The sequence below is a fragment of the Brassica napus genome, chromosome C2, assembly GCF_020379485.1.
Source record: "Brassica napus cultivar Da-Ae chromosome C2, Da-Ae, whole genome shotgun sequence".
NCBI classification, from domain to species: domain Eukaryota; kingdom Viridiplantae; phylum Streptophyta; class Magnoliopsida; order Brassicales; family Brassicaceae; genus Brassica; species Brassica napus.
Genome location: NC_063445.1, coordinates 19,048,516 through 19,070,612, shown reverse-complemented (window position 1 = coordinate 19,070,612; position 22,097 = coordinate 19,048,516). Strand labels below are relative to the sequence as shown.

General features: G+C 36.0%; 1 protein-coding gene, 1 long non-coding RNA gene and 1 other non-coding gene across 3 annotated transcripts; 2 read left to right on the top strand and 1 right to left on the bottom strand.

Moving 5' to 3' along the window:
- Nucleotides 1-805: 805 nt before the first annotated feature.
- Nucleotides 806-3,253, bottom strand: LOC106428478 (ACT domain-containing protein ACR4-like). The gene is made up of 6 exons (XM_013869247.3): nucleotides 3,001-3,253; nucleotides 2,630-2,702; nucleotides 2,486-2,531; nucleotides 2,283-2,397; nucleotides 2,134-2,201; nucleotides 806-2,050 (listed from the first exon to the last, which is right to left on the bottom strand). Exons 1-6 carry the CDS (start codon nucleotides 3,002-3,004, stop codon nucleotides 983-985), a joined length of 1,374 nt encoding a protein of 457 aa, XP_013724701.1. The 5' UTR covers nucleotides 3,005-3,253; the 3' UTR covers nucleotides 806-982.
- Nucleotides 3,254-13,688: 10,435 nt separating this feature from the next.
- LOC125582682 lies at nucleotides 13,689-13,795 on the top strand. The gene has a single exon (XR_007320138.1). It is a non-coding gene; the product is annotated as a small nucleolar RNA R71 (small nucleolar RNA).
- Nucleotides 13,796-18,528: 4,733 nt separating this feature from the next.
- LOC125582102 lies at nucleotides 18,529-21,628 on the top strand. Its single transcript, XR_007319961.1, has 2 exons — nucleotides 18,529-21,032; nucleotides 21,127-21,628. It is a non-coding gene; the product is annotated as an uncharacterized LOC125582102 (long non-coding RNA).
- Nucleotides 21,629-22,097: the final 469 nt, after the last annotated feature.

Here is a 22,097-nt window from a genome sequence, read left to right as displayed (position 1 = left end):
GGTATATATGATACAATAAATTTTACCGAATTGCAGAACGATCGTGCTGATAACGTGTTATGAAATAACTTATAATTTATAGTATCGAAAAATTTAAATAAGGGCGAAATATTTTCCCCGCAGAAAGAAGATATACGATAAATATGCAAGAGAGAATATTTACTATGAAGAGGGAGAATAGAGATGAGATGTAATGATTCTTTGTTTATAAACTCTTCTTCTTGTTTTTGGTGTACAAAAGAGTGAGATGAGTGATGGTATTTATAGTGAGCAACAATACATAAAATAACAAAGATGGTGCTTGATTTGGTAAGTGAGTGGGTGATCATAGTACTTGGTGAGTAGATGATCATAATGCTTGGTGAGTAGATGATCATAGTGCTTGAGTTGGTAAAGGAGTGGAGAATCATTTCAAAGTTTATCTTATAACATGATCTTTATATAACCCAAGTGATGAGCATTAGTTGTGATGTTCTACAGTTTATCTGCACGTTGTCTTGTCCCTCTAATCTTCTTTTTACATTTTTGTTAATTTCTATTAACATTTCACTATATATATGCTCAAACTGAAGAAAAGATACAAAACTACCATATAAAAAACATACATGTCATACAATTAAGAAATTTGTCAAAAAAATATTATTATGAAATTTGTCACCCACCATAATTCTGTCATTATTTTCATATAGTATTTGTTTAAGGTCATGAAAACTTTCATTTGACATAAACATTTTAGGCTGCAACATCTGAAGAAGATTCAATGGAGATGATTTTTTATGAGAAGTTGATAATAGATACAGAAGAGTGGAGGTTAACACTTAAATCTTTAGTCATAATATGCCTTACACAACGTTGGATCCTAGACCAAGAACTAAGCTTTTATATCTGGTGAAATATTTACAGATTCTTCTCAAGTTTAAAGAATCAATTAAAAAAAACTAAACGAGAGACTTAATCTCACAGCCTAAGCTAACATGTTCCTTCAAGAGTAAGACCGAACCAAGCCAAAGTTGACAAAAGATTTCGATTTGAAGAGACCCCCAAAGAGGAACCTAGTTGGAGATTCTTGTGAAGGCGGTTTTTGTCTCTGTTGTTGTTCTTCAGGGTTGTTCTTGACTTTGAGGATGGTCTGGCCTATGGTCTGTCTTATAGAATCTATAGTCTTGGCATCAATAGAGTAACCAGACGCATCGCTGACATAGAATGTGTTCAGAGCTTTGCCTCCTTTGGTTTTCACTTCAGCTCTAGTGACCGTTAGACTGTTCTCACGGAATATGCGAGTCACGTTCGACAACAAGCCTACTCTATCCGTCGTGCACAGTTCCAGCTTCAATCCCTCAGACACTCTTCTGTTGATAGCTGCTTCGAGACACTGTATGACTCTTTGCTTCTCAGCCTCTGACTTCACAGGGGAACCATCTATATGTCTCACATAATACTCCTGATACGCCTCCGTGCCTTCAGTGTCAACGCTTCCATGGAAGACCACATACTGCATATCAGTCAAAGTACAGACAGTATCGAACAGAAGCTTTGGTCTGTCTTTACATCTAACCGTGACCACTGAGTAATCCTTATCAAGCCAGTTATCAACGCAAACATCCGGTCTCTGCCTCTCATCTTGGATTGAGGAATCATCATCCACCACCGCACGGTGCTCATAGTCTCTGTCTTCAAACATCATCTGATGAAGCCTCCTGTCAGTGTGGACCTCACCGTGAGACAGAACCGTTTTGGCTTCTCTTGGCGTGTTGCTTCCCTTGAGGACGTTCCTGAGAAGGTTCTTGATCCGAGAGAGCCTCTCTGGGTCGGAGATAGCGCACCCGGTTGAGTCATCCGTCGTCACCTGCATCACAGCAGCTGCTCTGGTGTTGTGTGTCCAGACCTCTGCGTTTAGGACGCTGCATCTTAGATGGGTCAGGACAGCTGTCAGTTCAGAGAGTAGACCTGGTCTGTCACAGCCGGTTAGCTCGATGACCGTGCTCTCTGTTGATGGTGTGACACCAATGGTTCTCATGGGAGTGGAGAAACAAGCTTCAGGCCCAAGAGACTGAGAAATTTAACCACATCATGCTCATTAGACTCATATAAGATGAAGAGAACCAAATCTTGTTTTTTTAAAAAGAAACTCACTTTTTGGATATAGTCTAGAACAACTTCGTCAGTGACTTTGTTCCCATCTTGGTCAGTGACATTAAACACTGCCAAGTGCCAGAGAAAAGATGAGACTCAATTCCTTGTACATATAAGTAAAGAGAGGCATTGAGAAAGTGAAGCATTACCATCCATGAACCAACCACCATCAGAGGATATGTAAGCTTTGGTGATAGTGAGGTTGAGATCAGTGAGGATTTGCACAACTTCAAGAAGAATCCCATATTCATTTGCACTATCCACCTGAGAAATAACCAAAGAATATGTGTAAGAAAACCAAAAACTATAGACTATATAAGTTATATAAACCCACAAGATAAAAGGAAAGTACCCTTATCACAGTGGCGTTCTTGCAGGAGTCATTATCAATCACAACCCTAAATAAACAAACAAAACAGAGGTTTAATCCAAAATCATATCAGAGATTTATTAATAAAATTTAAAAAAAGTAGGAGAAACAAGTTGAAAGTAATACCTGGGTGGGTTCATTCTTCTGATGAGCTTCTCATACTCATCATCCATATCCTGTGAAAAACTCATGCTAACATCTGCAAATCAAAAACAGTTACAGATTCCATAAAAACCAAGACTTTCAAAAACCCACAACAGACCAATAAAGTCTCTTTTTTTGATAAAACCCATTTGCAACAAAAAAAAAGAAGCTATCCTAACAGAGTTACAGGTCAAAAATAAAAGAAGAGAGATGCCACCGACATCAAATCCTAAAAACTAACAGAAAAAAACCCAGAAGAGAACCATTAAAGGAAGTTTTTGCCCAAACCAAGAAACTGAAACGAGTCAACAACCAGAGAAGAAGACGAAGAAGAAAAAAGAAGGAGACTTTACCCATTATCGTTCCTTTTTAGGGTTATGATTCTCGAGGAAAAGCTAAAGTAGTTTCAGTAAGTTTCGAAGAGGGGAAGATGAGAAAGACCTGCATATATAATGGCCAACCCACAAGATCTTTTCACTCTCTGCAAACTCTTTTTTTAATATTATTATTAAATTAATCGAAGAGACACGATTCTCCCATAAACCAGTAACTCACACAGAGAAAGTTAATCAAAAAAAAAGGAAAGAGCTTACTGTTTCTTATTATACGGTGAAGGAGAGAAGGGAAAGAAAAGATGGGTGAACTGTAACTCTCGGCGTATCTTAGCCACGTGCGGTCTGTCTATGCTAATATGCGCGTATGAGTTATCATGTTCAATATCATTTTTTTACCATGTGAATGGTTGGTTAATAATTACTGACAAGGTCTCCTCTGATCTGTCACCCAAAGTTCTCGGAGCGGAAGTGAAAATTTAATAAATTTACCGTTTCGAGTTTTAAGCCGATTCTCTGATTCTAAAGATTCATTAAAGATATTGTTGCATCGTATACTTGAGATTCTTATGCAAAGAAATGATATGATTCCATCATTAATTATGTACCAAAATCTATATATTCCATCTTTAACGAATATTTAAAATATAGAATGTGCCATAAAATCAGTCACGAATATTTACCTTTTCACTGCTTGTGCAACAAAAGAAGTATATATAGTTAATTTCCATTTAAAATCAGGAAATAAAAAACTGCAAATTGGGTTTTTAAGAACTACCATATGGGAATAGTGTATCGTATCAAATTATTGTCTAACATTTGTTTTCCTTATATAAGAAACTACACGAGATGCAGAACCATCCAAGTGTTTCATAGAAAGGTTCATCTGTAGAGTTATATATTCATTGTATGTAATAGAACTAAAGATTATATGACAATATAATTGTGTTATCTAGTGTTAAAAAAATTACATGAGATTGAGAAAAAAGCCAAAAATATGAAATTTATTATAAAACCCCTCAAATTTATAAACGTGTTAAAACAGACCCTAAAATACATAATTTATATTGATAGATAGTACATTGTTTATGTTAAACGGTAAGGATTTATTTAATAATGCAATTAAACCGAGTGTAATTAAGAAAACGTACTGGTGTTACATACAACGTACGTTCAACAGTTTCATCTAAAGAGTCTGTAATTGTAATGGAATTAAATACAATCAAGATTCAAGAATTAAGCAATGTTATTGCCACAAGTAAATGTGGGAGAGAGGTAGATGTGATATAAAAGGCATATCATAAGTTCATAACGTGAAATAATAACGCTTACAGTGAGTAAACAGGGAGGAAACGTACTCTTTGTTTTTACAAAAAAAAAAGAGAGTACATTCGTTACGTACTATTGACCGTACCACCATATCTCTTTCCCAATATATATTCTCATCAAAAAAAATTATTTATAAAATGATATTATTATTCTATATTCTTACTCTATTACTGGAACAGATACCATATTATGAATACATGAGATTTGAAATCCCCCAGCATTTTCCGTGTTCTTCAACAACCGAAACTATCGAATTTAGTTATGTGTGATTTTTACACACACCATTTGTATTCCATTTTTTTGTCCTTTAAAAAGACTAGTAATAGAATACTATTATTTCGTAGACTTTGGATTATGTGTTTTCGTAACATATATAGTGATTGATTTAGCAAAAAAAAAATATAATTGCTTGAAAATATAAGCTGAACGACAAATTCTCATGATGGGAAAGAAACTATTTTGATGTTTTTTTTATCATAATTAGTTAAGAATCTTGTTATGTATGTATAACAAACTATAAAGATTGCTTCATTACAACAATATAAAACACGTGGGATTCAAACTGATTTTCTCTTATCAATACTTGAAAACAAAACTTACCGATAGAGTTAAACACTTAAAATATAGTAAGAAGAATTTAAATGGGGTTTTGAGAAATTTGAAAAAGAAGCAAGTAGCTAGTACTTAGTAGTAACCAGAGTTAGAAAGTGACCAGAGGAGTGGGCTTATACAATAAAGCCAAAAGGAAACAAGCAGCGGCCAGCTGAATTAAATGGAGGGCTTGGGTTTTAGATGCAAGTCACATGGTTAGGCAAAAGCGTCGTGCTGCATCAGCCGGGTCTAGGGATCTGCTGTGGCCGCACCTACCTTTCTCTTACCGTGTTCCTTCTAATTACCGTCTTAGATTCCTTTATTTATCCCACGTTCTTGATCATCTCCATGTTAGTAATGCCTCACTTTGATATATTAATCGTCATTTATCTCAAAATTGATCTATTCTTAGTTAGATATAATTGAATCTCTGAGATATCTTCATTTCTCTGAGATATCTTTTATTACTCGAATGATAACACTTATCTACACCATCCGTTTCATTTATAAGAAACACTTATCTACACCATCCGTTTCATTTATAAGAATTGTTTAATAAGAATTTGGAAAATTCAAATTCAAATTTTGTTACAAACTATATTTCAAAAAGAGTTAAATTACATGGTGTAAGATCGACATTTAAAGGATGAACATGTTTACGGATCCATAATCTCTTTTGTCACTACAAAAATCCTAATTTGTAAACTATTTCTACTACTATTGTTTTGAACAGTACAATTCTCTCATATACATCGAGTCAATCAAGACACTAAACTATTGGTGTATCTATATTCAGAATTTGATTGAATCCTTTATTACCTTTACTGTGTAAATGACAGACATATATGTGCCGGCATTGTCGCAATTCAGTACAACACATGGTTAATGCGATAATTATACTATGATTGGCTTTTATTGCTAGGGAGAATGGATTAACGGAGAGATGAAATAGTGATAAACTGTAGCAACTATTATATAATATATACTATATAAAAATACTATTTGTAAACTCTGTTTGTGTGTGTGTTCGAGCTGGTTGGTCCAAAAGGTAGCTTTCGAAGATAGCAGACAAGGGTTTAGCTATAACAAGGAGGAGATATATTAAAACTACGTTTGTCCGAATCGAAGTGATGTGAAGGTGACCATGTTCCTTATAAAAAAAATATTACATTGAAAGATTGAAAGACACTTTTGAGTATTTTATAACATAATAAAAAAGTTTCTTCTACCAACGTATAGTTCACCGTAACAGCTTTCTTTTTGTCTAAACAAACTAGTCATCTTGCAACTAACATGATGACTAACTAAACCATTGTTTTAGCGGAAATTAACCTCCACCACTCATCTATTCACCATCTCAACGGTCCAGATTAATTTTGAGATCTAAAACAAGACTTATATTTGTTTTATATCTCAACCAACAGATCTTTTTTGTACATTTTACATGGACGACCCAGATTAACTGGTTTGGATAAAGTCACAGTCTTCATCTTCTTTTTTTTTTTTACGGTTCTTTTATTTTTTTTTCACGGTTCTGCTTACGTCGGAATTAAACTGCTAAAAATGATGTTTGTTTTCTAACCTCATCCTATCAATCTTGCTTATTCTATAACCAAACATACTTGTCCAGTAACCTAATTTGTTACATGTTATTTTCGTCACATTTGATACACGTAGGATTAAACTGACCAACGTAAGATTAAACTGACCAACGACAGGGCGGTCTCCTATTTCTTCCATCATTTAGCCGCTCACAAAAACATGATTCTCTTCATCACATTTGATACAAAGGGTGACAAACAGCACCGAGCCAAGTTGGTGAGAAACCACAACCTTTCTCAACACCTAACCAACCTATAAAGGCTAACTTCAACTCTTTTTGCCCCCTTCAAAATCCCGAGTTTCTCTCTTTTCGATAAATCAACATGTACACATATCGTATGAACATCATCACTATAAATGTACACGCCTACATACACAACCATGTACACAAACTCAACATGTACACATATCGTATGAACATCATCACAATAAATGTACACGCCTACGTACACAACCATGTACACATGTACACAAAATCAACATGTACACATGTACAAAAAATCAACATGTACACATATCGTATGAACATCATCAGTACCAACTTTCTGCGCTAATAGGTACACAACACTTCTCGTGTACATCTTCCGCTTCCTTATCTAAATTACCATTAACTTTGCTCCTTCGTTATCGAACTCATCTACAATGTACACATATTCAATGTACATCCCAAGTCTGAGAGTATCGTACATCATAAGGCAATAATCTTGTAAAATATAAGGTCTGCATGCCTTACAAAAAACATTTTGCAATGTACACATATTGCAAAATAGGCCACATGCCTCAATACATAATAAACTACCAACGTTTTACATACACATACATAATACCATACCAAAATAGATCCACCCGCCTTATCAAAACCTACTAAAATTTGCTCCACACCCACCATCAACATAAATACAGAGGGACAACCAAACTCTTGTAGATATCAATCGCATAGTGCTTCCTGAATATGTCCACCAAATCATCAGTCAACCTAGTTACTTATGTTCTCAACCCTTCAACATGCGCCTCCATCGCAGCGTATTTCTCCGCATCCACAAAACTACCCCTCTTAAAATAACCACTTACCGTCTCTGTTTCAGAACTGACCTTTCTCTGCTACCACACACACCCTTGCCCTTGCCCTTCCGCTTCTTCGCCGTGTCAATCTCAGAATGCACATATAGTGGATACTCAGCATCACCTCCACCATAGTGAGACTTGTTGAACACATGTCATTCCTTAACCAACTTCACCATGTACTCCACTTTTTAATCATATTTTTCTTCATCCACTATACACCCCACCTCTCCTCATGTGTCTCACTAATCTCTAGAAATGGCTGTACAACAACCTGCAACATGTACACCCAATTAGCGTACATTTGTATAAATGTGTACATCATTGTAAATAAACAAACTCGTACATAAACAAACTTGTACACATGTACACATCTCGAATGGTCTATTTTCGTACACATGTACACATAATAATGAACTCAAGCTAAATACAAACATATATACAACTAGCTGCAACATGTACACCCAATTAGCCCAATTGTATACATGTGTACATCATTGCAAATAAACAAACTCGTACACAAATGATCTTTTGCACATGTACATACCAAAAAATGGACTATTTCTATCTTTCGTACACATGTACAGCGGATAAACTTAAGCTAAATACAAACAGAGATACATACCCCTGAGTCGTGTTCACCCATCTCCGGCATGCCATTAAGTGCGCCTCTCACCGCCAAAAGAAGATCTACGGCGGAGTACATGTTCACCCTCTCGCTTGGAAACCGGTCAGTCGAAAAGAGCCTCTCCGGTAGCCCTTCTTTCAGATCCTCAACCTCCGTCGTTTCTGTTCCTACAGAAAAAACCCTAAAAATCAGATACATAATCCCTTAAGATCTACAAAAAAGTGACACTCACCGCCGTCCTTCTCTTTCCTATGCCGGCTACATCTCCTCGATATCTTTCTTTAAACAATTTATTGATATTTGTTGTTAGGAGTTTTCAAGGCTCCTAATCAAATGTTGTAGTATAAAAGATTGTCGAACCAATCCTAGGTGATTCTAAAGCAAAGGGAATGCAAGTTCATGTTTAAGCTAAGTGCAATCCGGTTTTAAAGATGGTATGAACTAAGAACTAATAAGCTAATGCAATAAATTAATGATCTTTCTTTCTCAATATGAAGCAAGAGGACTCATGGGGTTAGGCATTTGATCTTGGGTGATGCAGATCCAATCTAGAGGTGGAAAGCTATCAATCAAACACTTTTCTTATGCCTAGACACTAAGCTAAACAAGCTCTATCTCTAGATGAATGTTCTTTTGGTAAAGCAACTCAAGCATCTAATCTCTTAGGTTGAATGTTACTAAAGCAAACATGGATAACAAGTCTAATAGCAATCTTAACTCCTTTAGCAACTAATCTCTTAGGTAAAGCAAGCCAAAAGCATTGAAGAGCTGGTTAAGGCATTTCATCATACACCTTGTGGGCAGGAAATGCCTAGAGATCTATTTTAGTATGATCAAGACTAATATAGCATTGAGAGACCTCAACAAGCATGGAAACAAGTAGATCTAACACTAAACACCTTGGATCTTCTCTAATCACCCTTAATCACACTAGCTCATGAATCCAAGATTAGTCTACTCACTAATAGACATGAATAACCCCAAAACCATGGATGATTCAAGGTTAAACATGATTAGAGAGCAAGATAATCAAGCAAAGATAAGAAATTATGATCAAGATTAGATCTTTTTTTCCAAAAGTGGCTTTTGATTAGATAGAAAACAAGACAAGTCCTAATTTTAGGTTTAGAGATTATTTATACGACTCCTAAAAACCTAGTGGGCCTCAAAAGCAAGTCTGAGAAGGTCCAGCAAAACATGAAAAATCGACCAAATATAGATCTTGCGCGCGGGTTCGTGACCCCGCTCCAGTGGGTCGCTCCAGCTTCACAGCGGGTTCGCCACCTCGCTCCGGGACGTCGCTCTGGCGTCCTTCGTACTTCATGGATTTGACGCACGATGTACCCACCTCGCTCCGTCTTGGTCGCTCCGGTTCTCGAAAGTTGTCGACGGGATGTTGGGCCCAGAGCGGGTACGCTACCTCGCTGCAAGAGGTCGCTCTAGTACAGAGCGGGTGTCATACCTCGCTCCAGTGGGTCGCTCTACACTTCACTCGTTCAGAGCGGGTGCATCACCTCGCTCCAGTAGGTCGCTCCAGCTCCTCTACTCGCCAAGATGATCATTTTCTACTCCTTAAGAGCCCAAATGTCTCCAAATACCTCCACAAACTCTAAGGGATGCTCCAACACCTAATAAAGACTTATGTATGCAATATGAAACCTAAATGATGCCTAGATTAAATCTAGATGATCAAAATGTGCAAGAATGAATGACTAAAACAATGTAAATATGCAAGATATCAACTCCCCCACACTAGTCTTTTAACTTGTCCACAAGTAAACTTTCAAGAGCTAGAGGAAGAGAGGTTTGAAGGTGGGAGCTCATAGCCACAAGAAACACTTCATAGCACTCAATTTAACATCCTTAAGAAATATGGCAAATAGCATGAGCAAACTGTCTTATTATACTCTAGCTTCTCTAGGCCTATCCATACTCTTATGCCTCTACACAAGTTGCAATACTCATCAACTAACAAGTTCTTTAAACCAGCTCTCACATTGATTCACACACACACACAAGGTGAATTCTCACAAATGGGCACATGATCTCAATTATTTGGCTAGTTAAGCAATGGTCTAATATGAATGAAGAGAAGGATTCAAATGTTGTCATTTTAAGGTGGCAATCACTCAAGAATCAAGGAGCTTGATCATTATGCAAAATTTATCTAAGACTATGAGCAATTCATGCATACATGGATTCATCCTCATCATTCTACCCCATTCCTAAGTGATTACAAATTCTACACCCTTTTCATTCATCCCATAACCCAAAATGAAAAACACTCACATCACTCACCCAATGAACAACATTCTTTTCTTATGACTCAACCACTAAGGACCTCTTATTCACTTTTTACATTTCTAAGCTCTAACACTTTTTATTATCCCTTCCCCACTATCTTATTGAATTTTTTTTTTTTTTTTTTTTTAATAGAGGGGGAAGGTCTCAAACAATACAATCAAGAGCTTTCTTATTTTTCTATTCTAGGTCCATAAGGCTTTTCTTTCTCATGACAATCTTTTGTTCATCAATCTCAACTTTATCACTTCTCAAACCCAAGATATAAACCTTTAAGGAACAAAGACCCCACTCACCATCCTAGAAGCTAGCTCAAATGATGACCTTATGCTAGCAAGAGATAAGAACAAATTCATGTCGCTCCCAATACTTTCAAGATTTTGCACATGACAAACTATCAAAAGAGGCCTCACTCATGCAAATCAATGTAGGCTTCAAAGAATGGCTAGGGTTCAAGGGTAAGGAAGCGCCATTTGGGTTAACAAAGAGTGGTACAATGGGGAAAGATAACCCAAATGTGTATGAGACCCATGATCAAGTATGCAAATGCCCATATGCAAGAGAGATTAAGTTCATTCAAGCCAAGTTCAGATTGGAGCTGATCTTAAGAACAATGCCAATATCAAGCAAGCAAACAAGTTTCAAGAAGAGTTTTCAAGGCTCGAAGCATGCGAGCCTTTCAAAAGATGCTTAAGTTACTTGATATGTTTAATTATGGTGTCAAATTCAGTGCAAACCAGTGTTCTATACAAGGCAATATCAATCAGCTGCTTCATATGCAAGGGATTGCATCCTATATGCTCTAGACTCAATCTTAAGAATGCAAGTGATGCAACTACATGATTCAAAAATTTAATTTTTTTTTGGTTTTTCTATGCATATATGTATGTACAATGCAATGCATGAGACTCAAAATCATCAAAGCAAACATGATCAAATACTTGGTACCTCCCCCACACTTAAATCACACAGTCTCTGTGTGAGTAAGGGAGAGATACCCAAAGGAAAGCAATATGCAAAGATAAACTGGTATATACAATGGAAAGGTTGGAGTGGTACTTCAAGCAGAGAGTGGAGGAGGAGGATCCTTCCCAGTTTCAAGAGTGATGGTGAGGATTTGAGAGAGAAGCTCTTGAAACTTGATTGGATCATTCTGGAGCTGAGGAGTGATGATGGCCCTTGCACTTGAGAATGGCTTAGACCTTCCCTTGCACTTGATTTTGTACTCAATGGCCCCATCCTTAAGCTTCATTGGGTGGAGAGTGAGAGTGTGAATAGTCTTATCAAGAGGTGGAGGATGAGGTTCTTTCACAATCTTCTTCTTGTCATGAGCAGCCTTTGTGGCTCTACTCACCTCCTCCTTTTTAGCACTTTCCAAGTGCTCATCAAACAGCTCTTTAGAAGACTCTCCAGCAAGACCTTCTTTCTCAATGCCAACCCCTTCAGCCTTGGTCTTCTCAATGGAGGATGCTTCACAAGTGATTGTTCCACAATACTCAGCATTCATCTTTGGGGATTGTAGTGGATAGGAGACAGCTTTGTTCACATTTAGGAGTGCGACCTTCTTGTTGGCAAAGTCTATGCAAGCTCCCATTGTTGTGAGGAATGGAGTGCCAAGGATCAATGGGACTCTCTTCTCGATTGCCATCTTCAGAACAGTGAGGTCTATAGGAATGGTGCATGCTCCAATCTTCAAAGGGAAGTCTTTGATGAGACCAATAGGGGTTGTAGAAGAGGAATCTCCAAACTGTAGGGAAGATGTGTTTGGCTCCATGCTCTCAATCCCTAGACTCTTCATCATCTACATTGAGATCACATTCACACTTGCACCAGAATCAACAAGAGCATCATCAAAAGTGAGCTTACCAAGGTAACAAGGCAAGGTGAACATCCCTTGAAACTCAAGCTTAGGGAGGGACTTTGGAGGGATTGGTGGATCAATCTTCAGAATGGAGATGTCTAAAATCTTGGCCACTTCAGTTTGGTGGTCTAGAATGTCCTTGATGAGCATCATCTAGACATGAGCTTCACGCATACCCGAGATTTCTGGAAGCCTGACCCCAACATCACTAAGATCTTTCCTGAACTTGGAGAGCACCTTCTTCTGACCTTTGGTGAGAACTCTTTGGGGGGGGGGGGAAGGGAGCTTATCATAGGGTGATAGCTCAATCTCAGTGGCTTCCTCTAGCTTAACCTTTTTCAGCTTGTTGTCAGCTCTCTTCTCAACTTGTTTCTCAGCCTTGTGCTCAACTCTTTGCAGATTCGTTGCTTCAACCTTCCTGGCAGCGTCCTTCACAATTTGTGCTTCAGCTGTGGCCACAACAAATCTCTCAACTTCCCCAAACTCAGTTCCAAAGACCAATCTTTCAATCTCATCCTCCTCTTTCTCATGATCACTCAGCTCAATCTCTGGATAAGTAGTGGAGAAGACAACATTGCAAGACTCTTTGGGGTTCTTTTCTGGTTTCCCTGGTAGAGACCCCTTGGCTGCTTGGAGGATGAAGGCATAGAAGCAACTTGACTCTCCAAAGCCTTGAGATGAGAGGCAAGTTGCATGTACTTGTTGTTGAGGTCAGAATAGTTCTCATCAATCTTTGCATGGATGTTCTTGAACTCATAAATCATGGTCTTCTCATTTCTGGCCTGAAATTCCAAGAGTTGCTTGAACATAGAATCCACACTTGAATCTGGAGCTTGAGCTTGAGAAGAGCTTCCTTGAATCTGATGAGACTGGTTGGCTTGGTAACCTCCTTGCTGATTGTTGTAGTAATGCCTTTTCTGATAGTTGTTTTGGTACTGAAAATTGGGCTATTTCCTGTACCATGTCCCATTAGCGTTGATGAAGCACAACTCCTCTTGGCCTTCTAAACCATCAACCTCATTGACCTTAGGAGGAACCTCTTGAATAGGACCACCCACAAAGTTCATCTTCTCTTGTTTAGCTTGGTTGGAAAGAAGCAAATCCATCTTATCTTGTAAGGACTTGATCTCTTTCTTTGTCTGCTGATCATCACTTCTATTGACCCTATCATGCTTCTCACTGTAGACTGAGTCACTCTTGGCCATGTTCTCTACCAGTTCTTCTGCCTCTTCCTTAGTTCTTCCCAAAAAGAAATCATTGCTGGTAGTATCAAGCATGTTTCTGCACTGTGGTAGAGCTCCTCTATAGAAGGTGCTAAGCAAACTCTCCTTGGTGAAGCTATGATGTGGGCATTGAGACCAATAGCCCTTGAACCTCTCTCATGCTCAACTAAATCCCTCTAGGTTCTTCTGCTGAAAGCTAGAGATCTCATTCCTGATCTTGGCTGTCCTTGAGGTAGAGAAGAACTTCTCTAGGAATGCCCTCTTGCACTCATTCAAAGTTGTGATAGAGTCACTTGGAAGAGCATTCTCCCATTGATGTGCTTTGTCTCCCAAAGAAAAAGGGAACATCTTCAACTTGAATGCATCTTCAGAAACACCATTGGTCTTGGACAAGCCACAATATTTATCAAACTTGTACAAGTGATCAAAAGGATCTTCAGCAGCAAGGCTATGATACTTGTTGTTCTCTATGGTGTTAAGCAGCTCTGACTTGATCTCAAAGTTGTTGTTCTCCACAACTGGTGCTCTGATTCCCAACCTATGACCATTAATGTGAGGTTGATCATAGGCTCCAATGGCACGAGCTTGGCGTGGTGGATGTTGTGGTTAGCGCTGTGGTCTAAGATGATCAGTTCTTGGATCAATGCCCCCTAGGGCATCACCATCTTGAGGCAGATTCTCCATATCAAACTCCAACTTTTGCAAGTGAGCCTGATGCTCTACTTCTCTTCTTTGTCTTGCAATCTCCCTCTCAAGGCTCTAATGTCTTCAACTCTTGGAACTAGGTTTGTTGCACCTCTGCTTCTTGTGATCATACATCTGAAATGCAAAGGGAGAAGAAGAAGGAGAAGCAATAACACAAATTAAAAAAAAAAAATTGACTTAGTCTCAAGCAAGTGACTAAATCTCAATGTCACAATCAACTTAGAATTTGGCAACGACACCAATTTGATGTTAGGAGTTTTCAAGGCTCCTAATCAAATGTTGTAGTATAAAAGATTGTCGAACCAATCCTAGGTGATTCTAAAGCAAAGGGAATGCAAGTTCATGTTTAAGCTAAGTGCAATCCGGTTTTAAAGATGGTATGAACTAAGAACTAATAAGCTAATGCAATAAAGTAATGATCTTTCTTTCTCAATATGAAGCAAGAGGACTCATGGGGCTAGGCATTTGATCTTGGGTGATGTAGATCCAATATAGAGGTGGCAAGCTATCAATCAAACATTTTCCTTATGTCTAGACACTAAGCTAAACAAGCTCTATCTCTAGATGAATGTTCTTTTGGTAAAGCAACTAAAGCATCTAATCTCTTAGGTTGAATGTTACTAAAGCAAACATGGATAACAGGTCTAATAGCAATCTTAACTCCTTTAGCAACTAATCTCTTAGGTCAAGCAAGCTAAAAGCATTGAAGAGCTGGTTAAGGCATTTCATCATACACCTTGTGGGCAGGAAATGCCTAGAGATCTATTTTAGTATGATCAAGACTAAAATAGCGTTGAGAACCCTCAACAAGCATGGAAACAAGTAGATCTAACACTAAACACCCTAGATTTTCTCTAATCACCATTAATCATCCTAGCCCATGAATCCAAGATTAGTCTACTCACTAATAGACATGAATAACCCCAAAACCATGGATGATTCAAGGTTAAACATGATTAGAGAGCAATATAATCAAGCAAAGATAAGAAATTATGATCAAGATTTGATCTTTTTCTCAAAAGTGGCTTTTGATTAGATAGAAAAAAAGATAAGTCCTAATTTTAGGTTTAGAAAGTATTTATAGGACTCCTAAAAACCTATTGGGCCTCAAAACAAGTCTGAGAAGTTCCAGCAAAACATGAAAAATCGACCAAATATAGATCTTGCGCGCGGGTTCGTGACCCCGCTCTAGTGGGTCGCTCCAGCTTCGCAGCGGGTTCGCCACCTCGCTCCGGGACGTCGCTCTGGCTTCCTTCGCACTTCATGGATTTGGCGCTCGTACCCACCTCGCTCCGTCTTGGTCGCTCCGGTTCTCGAAAGTTATCGACGGGATGTTGGCCCAGAGCGGGTACGCTACCTCGCTGCGAGAGGTCACTCTGGTACAGAGCGGGTGTCATACCTCGCTCCAGTGGGTCGCTCTACACTTCACTCGTCCAGAACGGGTGCATCATCTCGCTCCAGTAGGTCGCTCCAGCTCCTCTACTCGCCAAGATGATCATTTTCTACTCCTTAAGAGCTCAAATGTCTCCAAATACCTCCAAAAACTCTAAGGGATGCTCCAACACCTAATAAAGACTTATGTATGCAATATGAAACCTAAAGGATGCCTAGATATAATCTAGATGATCAAAATGTGCAAGAATGAATAAAACAATGCAAATATGCAAGATATCAATATTCTCGTTCGCCTGAATTTGCCGTCCTCTGATTTTTTCTGCCTCACTTTCTTAGTTTTTCTATTTTTTTTCAGTAACAGTTACGAAAAAGAAAAAAAACTGCATCCGTCTTTAGTCGAAGAAACAATAAATGGAAATTGATTAACTCTCACCTCGGGCCTACCACTAATTTTCAAATTTCAAAAGCGAAGACAATTAAAGCTCATCTAACTAAATCTCAAATCACTACCTTATTTTGTAAAAAAAACTCAGAAACTGCCCTCAGTGTAAATAAATCTCTTATAAATTCATGGTTTTGTCTTGTCGAGATTCAAGCGCGGGGCTCTATATAGCTACACACGTAGATGGACTGGTCATTACTTAGTCACCAACTTGGATATTTTTTTCCGTGCATTGAACCCACTCGCGACTCGCCATTTAGATTAGTTTTTAATTTAATCGTGAAGGCATGCAGTGTCCCGATATTACTTTAACGGTAGAAGAAAAGAAACGCAACATGGTTTGATACGGTAAAGAAACGGCATGGCAAAACAAACAAATTTTTTAATGAAAAATATCTGGTGATGACATTATAATGGTTGAAATGGTAGTAAAAATTGTATCTGAATATGAGAAGGTTGTTTGTCTCGTTCAATTATATTAACTTAAATTGTTTACATAAACGAAAATTCATGATTATTTCCTGCACGTATTTGAAATGAAAGACGCAACAAAATCCCCGTTATAGAGGAAGAAAAAACATCGGTGCCATTATTTTTCGAGGATTAGTTTGAGCCTCGGTTCAGATATCCTCCGAATTAAAAAAAAATGCATCGCAAAAATGGTATATACGAAAGAATTCAATCAACTTCACCAATTCTAAACATCTATATCATGTGAAAATAGATGTGAAAATTTTTGGTTTTGAATTTCGTAGTTTTGGTATTAGTTGTGGTATAGTTGTGAAAATTTAGCTTTTAAATTTCGTAGCTAAGTTTCCACAAATTCCTGCTACTTATTGAAAAATTTCGTATATTATATGGTTTGGGTTTCAAATCTCTTGTTTGTCATTGCTATTCTGTATTAGTATCTCTCAAACCATTGTTAACTTGCCACATATATGTATGAAATTATGTCGCGAAACTGTTAAACTATAATGATAACTATTATTATCAGTTTGTCGCATAGCAAGAAGGCGTTTGTTTACTATAAGGGCAGCAAAATGGGATTTAAAGCATGGAATTAAGGAGCAAAAATATTGTGGCCGACCTATATATGCAGCATAATCTCAAGCGAATTCATGAAAGTGCGTCCCTTAGGAACGGCAGTTTTCAGATAATGCAAATACTATAAAGTAATAGTTTATACTGTAATAAGAGAGTCGTTTTTTTTGTTGGTAATATTAACAGACTGAATATTAATATTTACTGAAATGTAAAGTTTATTGTATAACTTCCAACTGTTTAATCCTCTATTCATCAGCTGAAGTGAAATATAATGTAAAAACGATAAATTTCTGATATTCACCCACTCATATATATTTTTGCGACATATCAAAATTATACAAACAATATTTGTAAATACGAATTATTAGAACTAATTTTGTTCTATAAAAAACTAGTATAAAACAAAGTGGTGAGTAAGAATTTAGAAAAGGTGAGGATAAGTATTTTTTTCATATTTACAATTTACAACGTTTTAGATATTTGATTTATGTTTATTGGAGTTGAACTTTTAGACCAAGATTTACAGTTTAATTAGTTTTCACATTATTATTTGAGATTTTGTCTTAGCGATCTGTTTTGTATTGCACATGTTATAATTTCATATACGAAATGTATGTTTCAACATTTACCACTTGCACAAATGAGAAATGTTCGAAAGTTTCGGAAAAACGTTTAGAACTTTATTTATAATTTAGTAGGGAATGTGATACCATTCAAAAGTGTCCGACAACAGTTTTGATGAAGTGTTATCATATTCGTTATAACATACATTAATTAATCAAAACCAAAACCGGCATATATGAGTTATCTAGTATGGTCCCCAACCCTAAGGTTAGGTCATATCAGATCATAGCCTTTTAAGCCTACGGAATCCACCGGATTCTTGGTTCAGTATCAGTTAGTTTTACCTAAAATACAATAATTTATAATTAAATTTTAACCTGTGATTAACTACTAATTAAATAACTGTCTTCCGTTATTACTCAATAATCTGCTTAATCTATTAAATAATCTGAGTCAACGGTCAACCACATAGAGACACACCACCGCACTCTTTCCTTTGCCTAAGAAGCTACATCAAATAGCTTCTTTACTAACTAACATAGGTACTTACTAGATTAAGCTTTTCTCAATTTGCAGTAGTTAAAAACTAATGATTTGTTAAATACTCAATTGTTTTAAACACAAAAGTTGTTTGTGTGTTCGATTTAATAAAGTTAATACATACATTTTACATTAAAATTCGTGATTTTATTTATAAACTTCCATGATTTATGGCATATATTCAATCCGTTTCAAAAAATTACATATTCTAGAAAAAAAAATTGTTGCAAAAAAATTTATTTTTTATATATTTTCAATGTAATTTTTGTCAACTAATAATGAAAAATTGCTAACTTCAAAAATATTAATTGTATTTTCGAAATTTTATTGGTTTAGAAATATATGAAATATAAAATTACAAAATATTATACATTAATAACTAAGTTTTATTATGTTTTATTAATAAACGTGAAAATCTTAAAACATGTATTATTCATTGTTTATTCTAAAAGTAGGGAATCTCTTATTTACTAAAGCGCAATTCGCTTGACGAATAAGATACTGCCACGTAATAAATGTACATAATTAAAAAAAAAATCAATGAAACAAGATAATTACTAGAAGAGAAAAACATGATCCTTATAACAATTACTCGAAATTACCCATGATGCTTCATTTCGCACGTTTTCTAAATCTCTTATCTCTCAAATTTTTAGATTCAATAAAAATATCAGAGAAACCCGATCAATAAAGACAGAATGTGAAAAACATATTCTATATCAAATTCATAAATCGTAATTCATAATTTCAAATCCCTATTCTCTTTCTTCAATCTCAAAAACATATATTTTCCAGTGATGCTATCTCTTTCCTTTGCACAGTTTCATTGACTATGGTGGAACACGACATTATTTCATCCGAACCAGTTTATGACTATGAAAGTTTGAGAAAGAGAAGACATACTGATCCGAATAGCTGGAGATCGGACTTGAATAAAAAGACTTTAGAACAAGAAGAAAGAGGAGGAAGATATAAATGTTTGTAGAATCAAAAAAGTGCTTTTGATAAAAGGTAAATGCTCTTCGTGTTTCTACTTGAATATATCTTCTTTTTTTCTTTTTTTTTGGTCTAAAAAATATATAACTTGAAACATTTTTTGAGTAAAAAAACCGAAACATGGAAAAATAATATGCTTATGTGTTCTTCAAAATAATGTGCAACTATCCACTTATAGTCACTATTTTACTATGATTTCAAATAAACATGTCCAAAAAAATATATAATCTGGCTTGAGCTTATAATATTTGTCATATGTATATTAAGGTACAGTAAGTAGTAACATACATTAAGTAGCAAGATCACATATTTCAAAACATGAAAAGCTTAAAATTACAAACCGGGAGAATCCTAGCCAAATAAGGTGCAACAATACCCACAAACCCTTCGTTTTGCCCCGTATCCCGAAGAAAGAAGTTTAATAACTTCGACTACATAAGTATTTTCCATGATTCTATAGTGATTATTACCTCTAGATTTGTTTTTATGAGATGATGTTTCTCTACGGACTCTACTAATCCTGTTTTTTTACTGTTTTCATTGGGTTTGTAACATTATTTTTGTTTGTAGATGATACTGAATGAATTAGTAGATGTAATAAGTAAAAATATAGATTGCAGATAAAAAATGAAAGAACAAAACAAAGTAAAACAGGATAGCTTAATATATTCAACAAGCGATTTAAGATCAATGTAAAGTTTTATAAATAAATCAAACTTAATTTTATATGTTTGTGGTTAATTAATAATAAAAGTGTTAATTTTCTATGTATATGCATTTCCGTCTGGTATGACAAAGTTATTTTATACATGTCAATTTTAGTTATTCGAAATATAATTATTTGCAAGCAAAATATGTCCATGCGGAACATGAGGTCAATACTAGTACTTGATATTTATTGAGTCAGAGTTATTTCTCGATTATTATCTTTAAAAATTAGTTTATGTTATTCTAAAAAAAAATTTAGTTTATGTTTTCTTTGTAAAAAGTCGGAATCAGCGGAATAATTAAAGGGAAGTTGCACGCGACGTAAGGCAGACCCGTGAGTGAGATTGTCATGTGGAGACAGAGTGGCAGTCACGCACGTGTCACGTGTCTTTCATTTAATTTAAACACTTCAGACACTTTTTAACTGTTTTTCTTTCTTTCTTTTTTTGAAACGATTTTTTAACTGTTTTTCTTCCATAAGTTACTATTTTAAATCTCCTTTGTTTGTACGTATATTTTTATTTAAAAAAATCGTAATTGCAGGATAATACACGACTACTGAAAAAGAAAAGAGAGAAAAAGGGAAAGAAAATGATTTATCGAGAAAGAAAATATTCGTTAAACTAATAAATAAATAATCCTAAAATAAGGGAGGGAGAGAGAGAGAAGTCTCTTGGAGAAAAGGAAGGGACGTCGATAGGAGCCAGAGGTCCACGTCAGACGGAGCTGTAAAAGTTTGAGGTTCTGACTTTTGCTAACGTGCACACTTTCTTCCCCGTTAAACTTTTTGTCGCTAGTAAAATAATATTTGTCTGCATCAAAAAGTTGAGTTATTAACACTCAAACTCAAAGACATTTTTGATGTTTTTATTACAAAAAAAAAAGTTTCAGCTACTGGAATACTTTTTTATAACTAAAATCAAATAATTACTAACTTAATGCATGTGACTAAAATGGTCTCACAATTAACAACTTGCTTTATCTCTCTCCTATTCTATCTGATCATCACCATGCTTTTCTTTTCATTTTGAGAAGTATGTTCAACTTCTTCCTTTTTTCTATGTAATCTACGTTCTTTTTCAAATCATTACTTTTCACCATCATAATTTTTTCTCCTTTACTTTATGTATCACTAATTTACTTTTTTTGTGTGCAGATCTACGGATCCAAAAAATCAATACGGAGAAGAGGCAAAAGGATTTAGAACCTCCGTAGAAAGATTTCTTCAACTCAAAACCGAAGATTCCGGTTGCCTCCTGTAACCGGCTCTCTCTCTCCGCCTCCGTCGACTGAAACCTCTGCCTCCATCTCGTCTATGTCTCCTCGTTGCTTCTTTCTCGTCGCCGCCTCTTTCTCGTCGCCGTCTCTTTCTCGTCGCCATTGTTGCAAAAGCTTGATGGGCAACAATGGCCAGTTTAGCTTTATTGCATATTTGGTCCCTAGAAATTTGAATATATTCATTTCTGATCTAAAGGTTTTTGATTTGCAAATATACCCTTTTAAATTGATTTCAAATTTTTTATTTGTGCAGACTATACCTTCCATAATTACAGGAACAGATATGTTTATGTTTTTCGTGTACATTGGTACATGATGGTGTATGTATACAATGCTAAAAAAAAAAACAAAATCTACCACTATATTTATACAAGTTTCAAGTACTATACACATGTACACTACCATATATGTTGTACACATGTACGTCATCAACCTTTATTGTACACATGTACACTAATGAATGTACACAACTTTACAACATGTTGGACATCTAACATGTATCTCAAACATATGTCTACATGTACACGAGTACATAATCTCAACGTACATGTGTACATGTGAAAGAAAGAATTTTACTTTGTAAGTGTAAGGGTAAGGAAATGTGGTTTACGTGAATGGAAAGAGTTCTCATTTTCTGAGTGAAGCTTAGTTTAGGTCTTGATACCATATGCGTGATACTATATTTCCTACCTTGTGTGTACATGTGTACAAGCGTTTTTGTGTACATATGTACAATATTATATATTATCTGTACAATATTATATATTATTTGTATACACAAAATCATAATCGTGGATGTGTACATAATGTTAGTGTACACATGTTCATGTACACGAGTACATTAGATGA

Bases quoted from the DNA above. Each gene is read 5' to 3' on its own strand.
- LOC106428478 (XM_013869247.3), bottom strand. The intron at 2,202-2,282 runs GTAATGCTTCAC...GGCACTTGGCAG, and splicing joins TGGTGGTTGGTTCATGGATG to TGTTTAATGTCACTGACCAA. The intron at 2,051-2,133 runs GTGAGTTTCTTT...TAAATTTCTCAG, and splicing joins TTCTAGACTATATCCAAAAA to TCTCTTGGGCCTGAAGCTTG.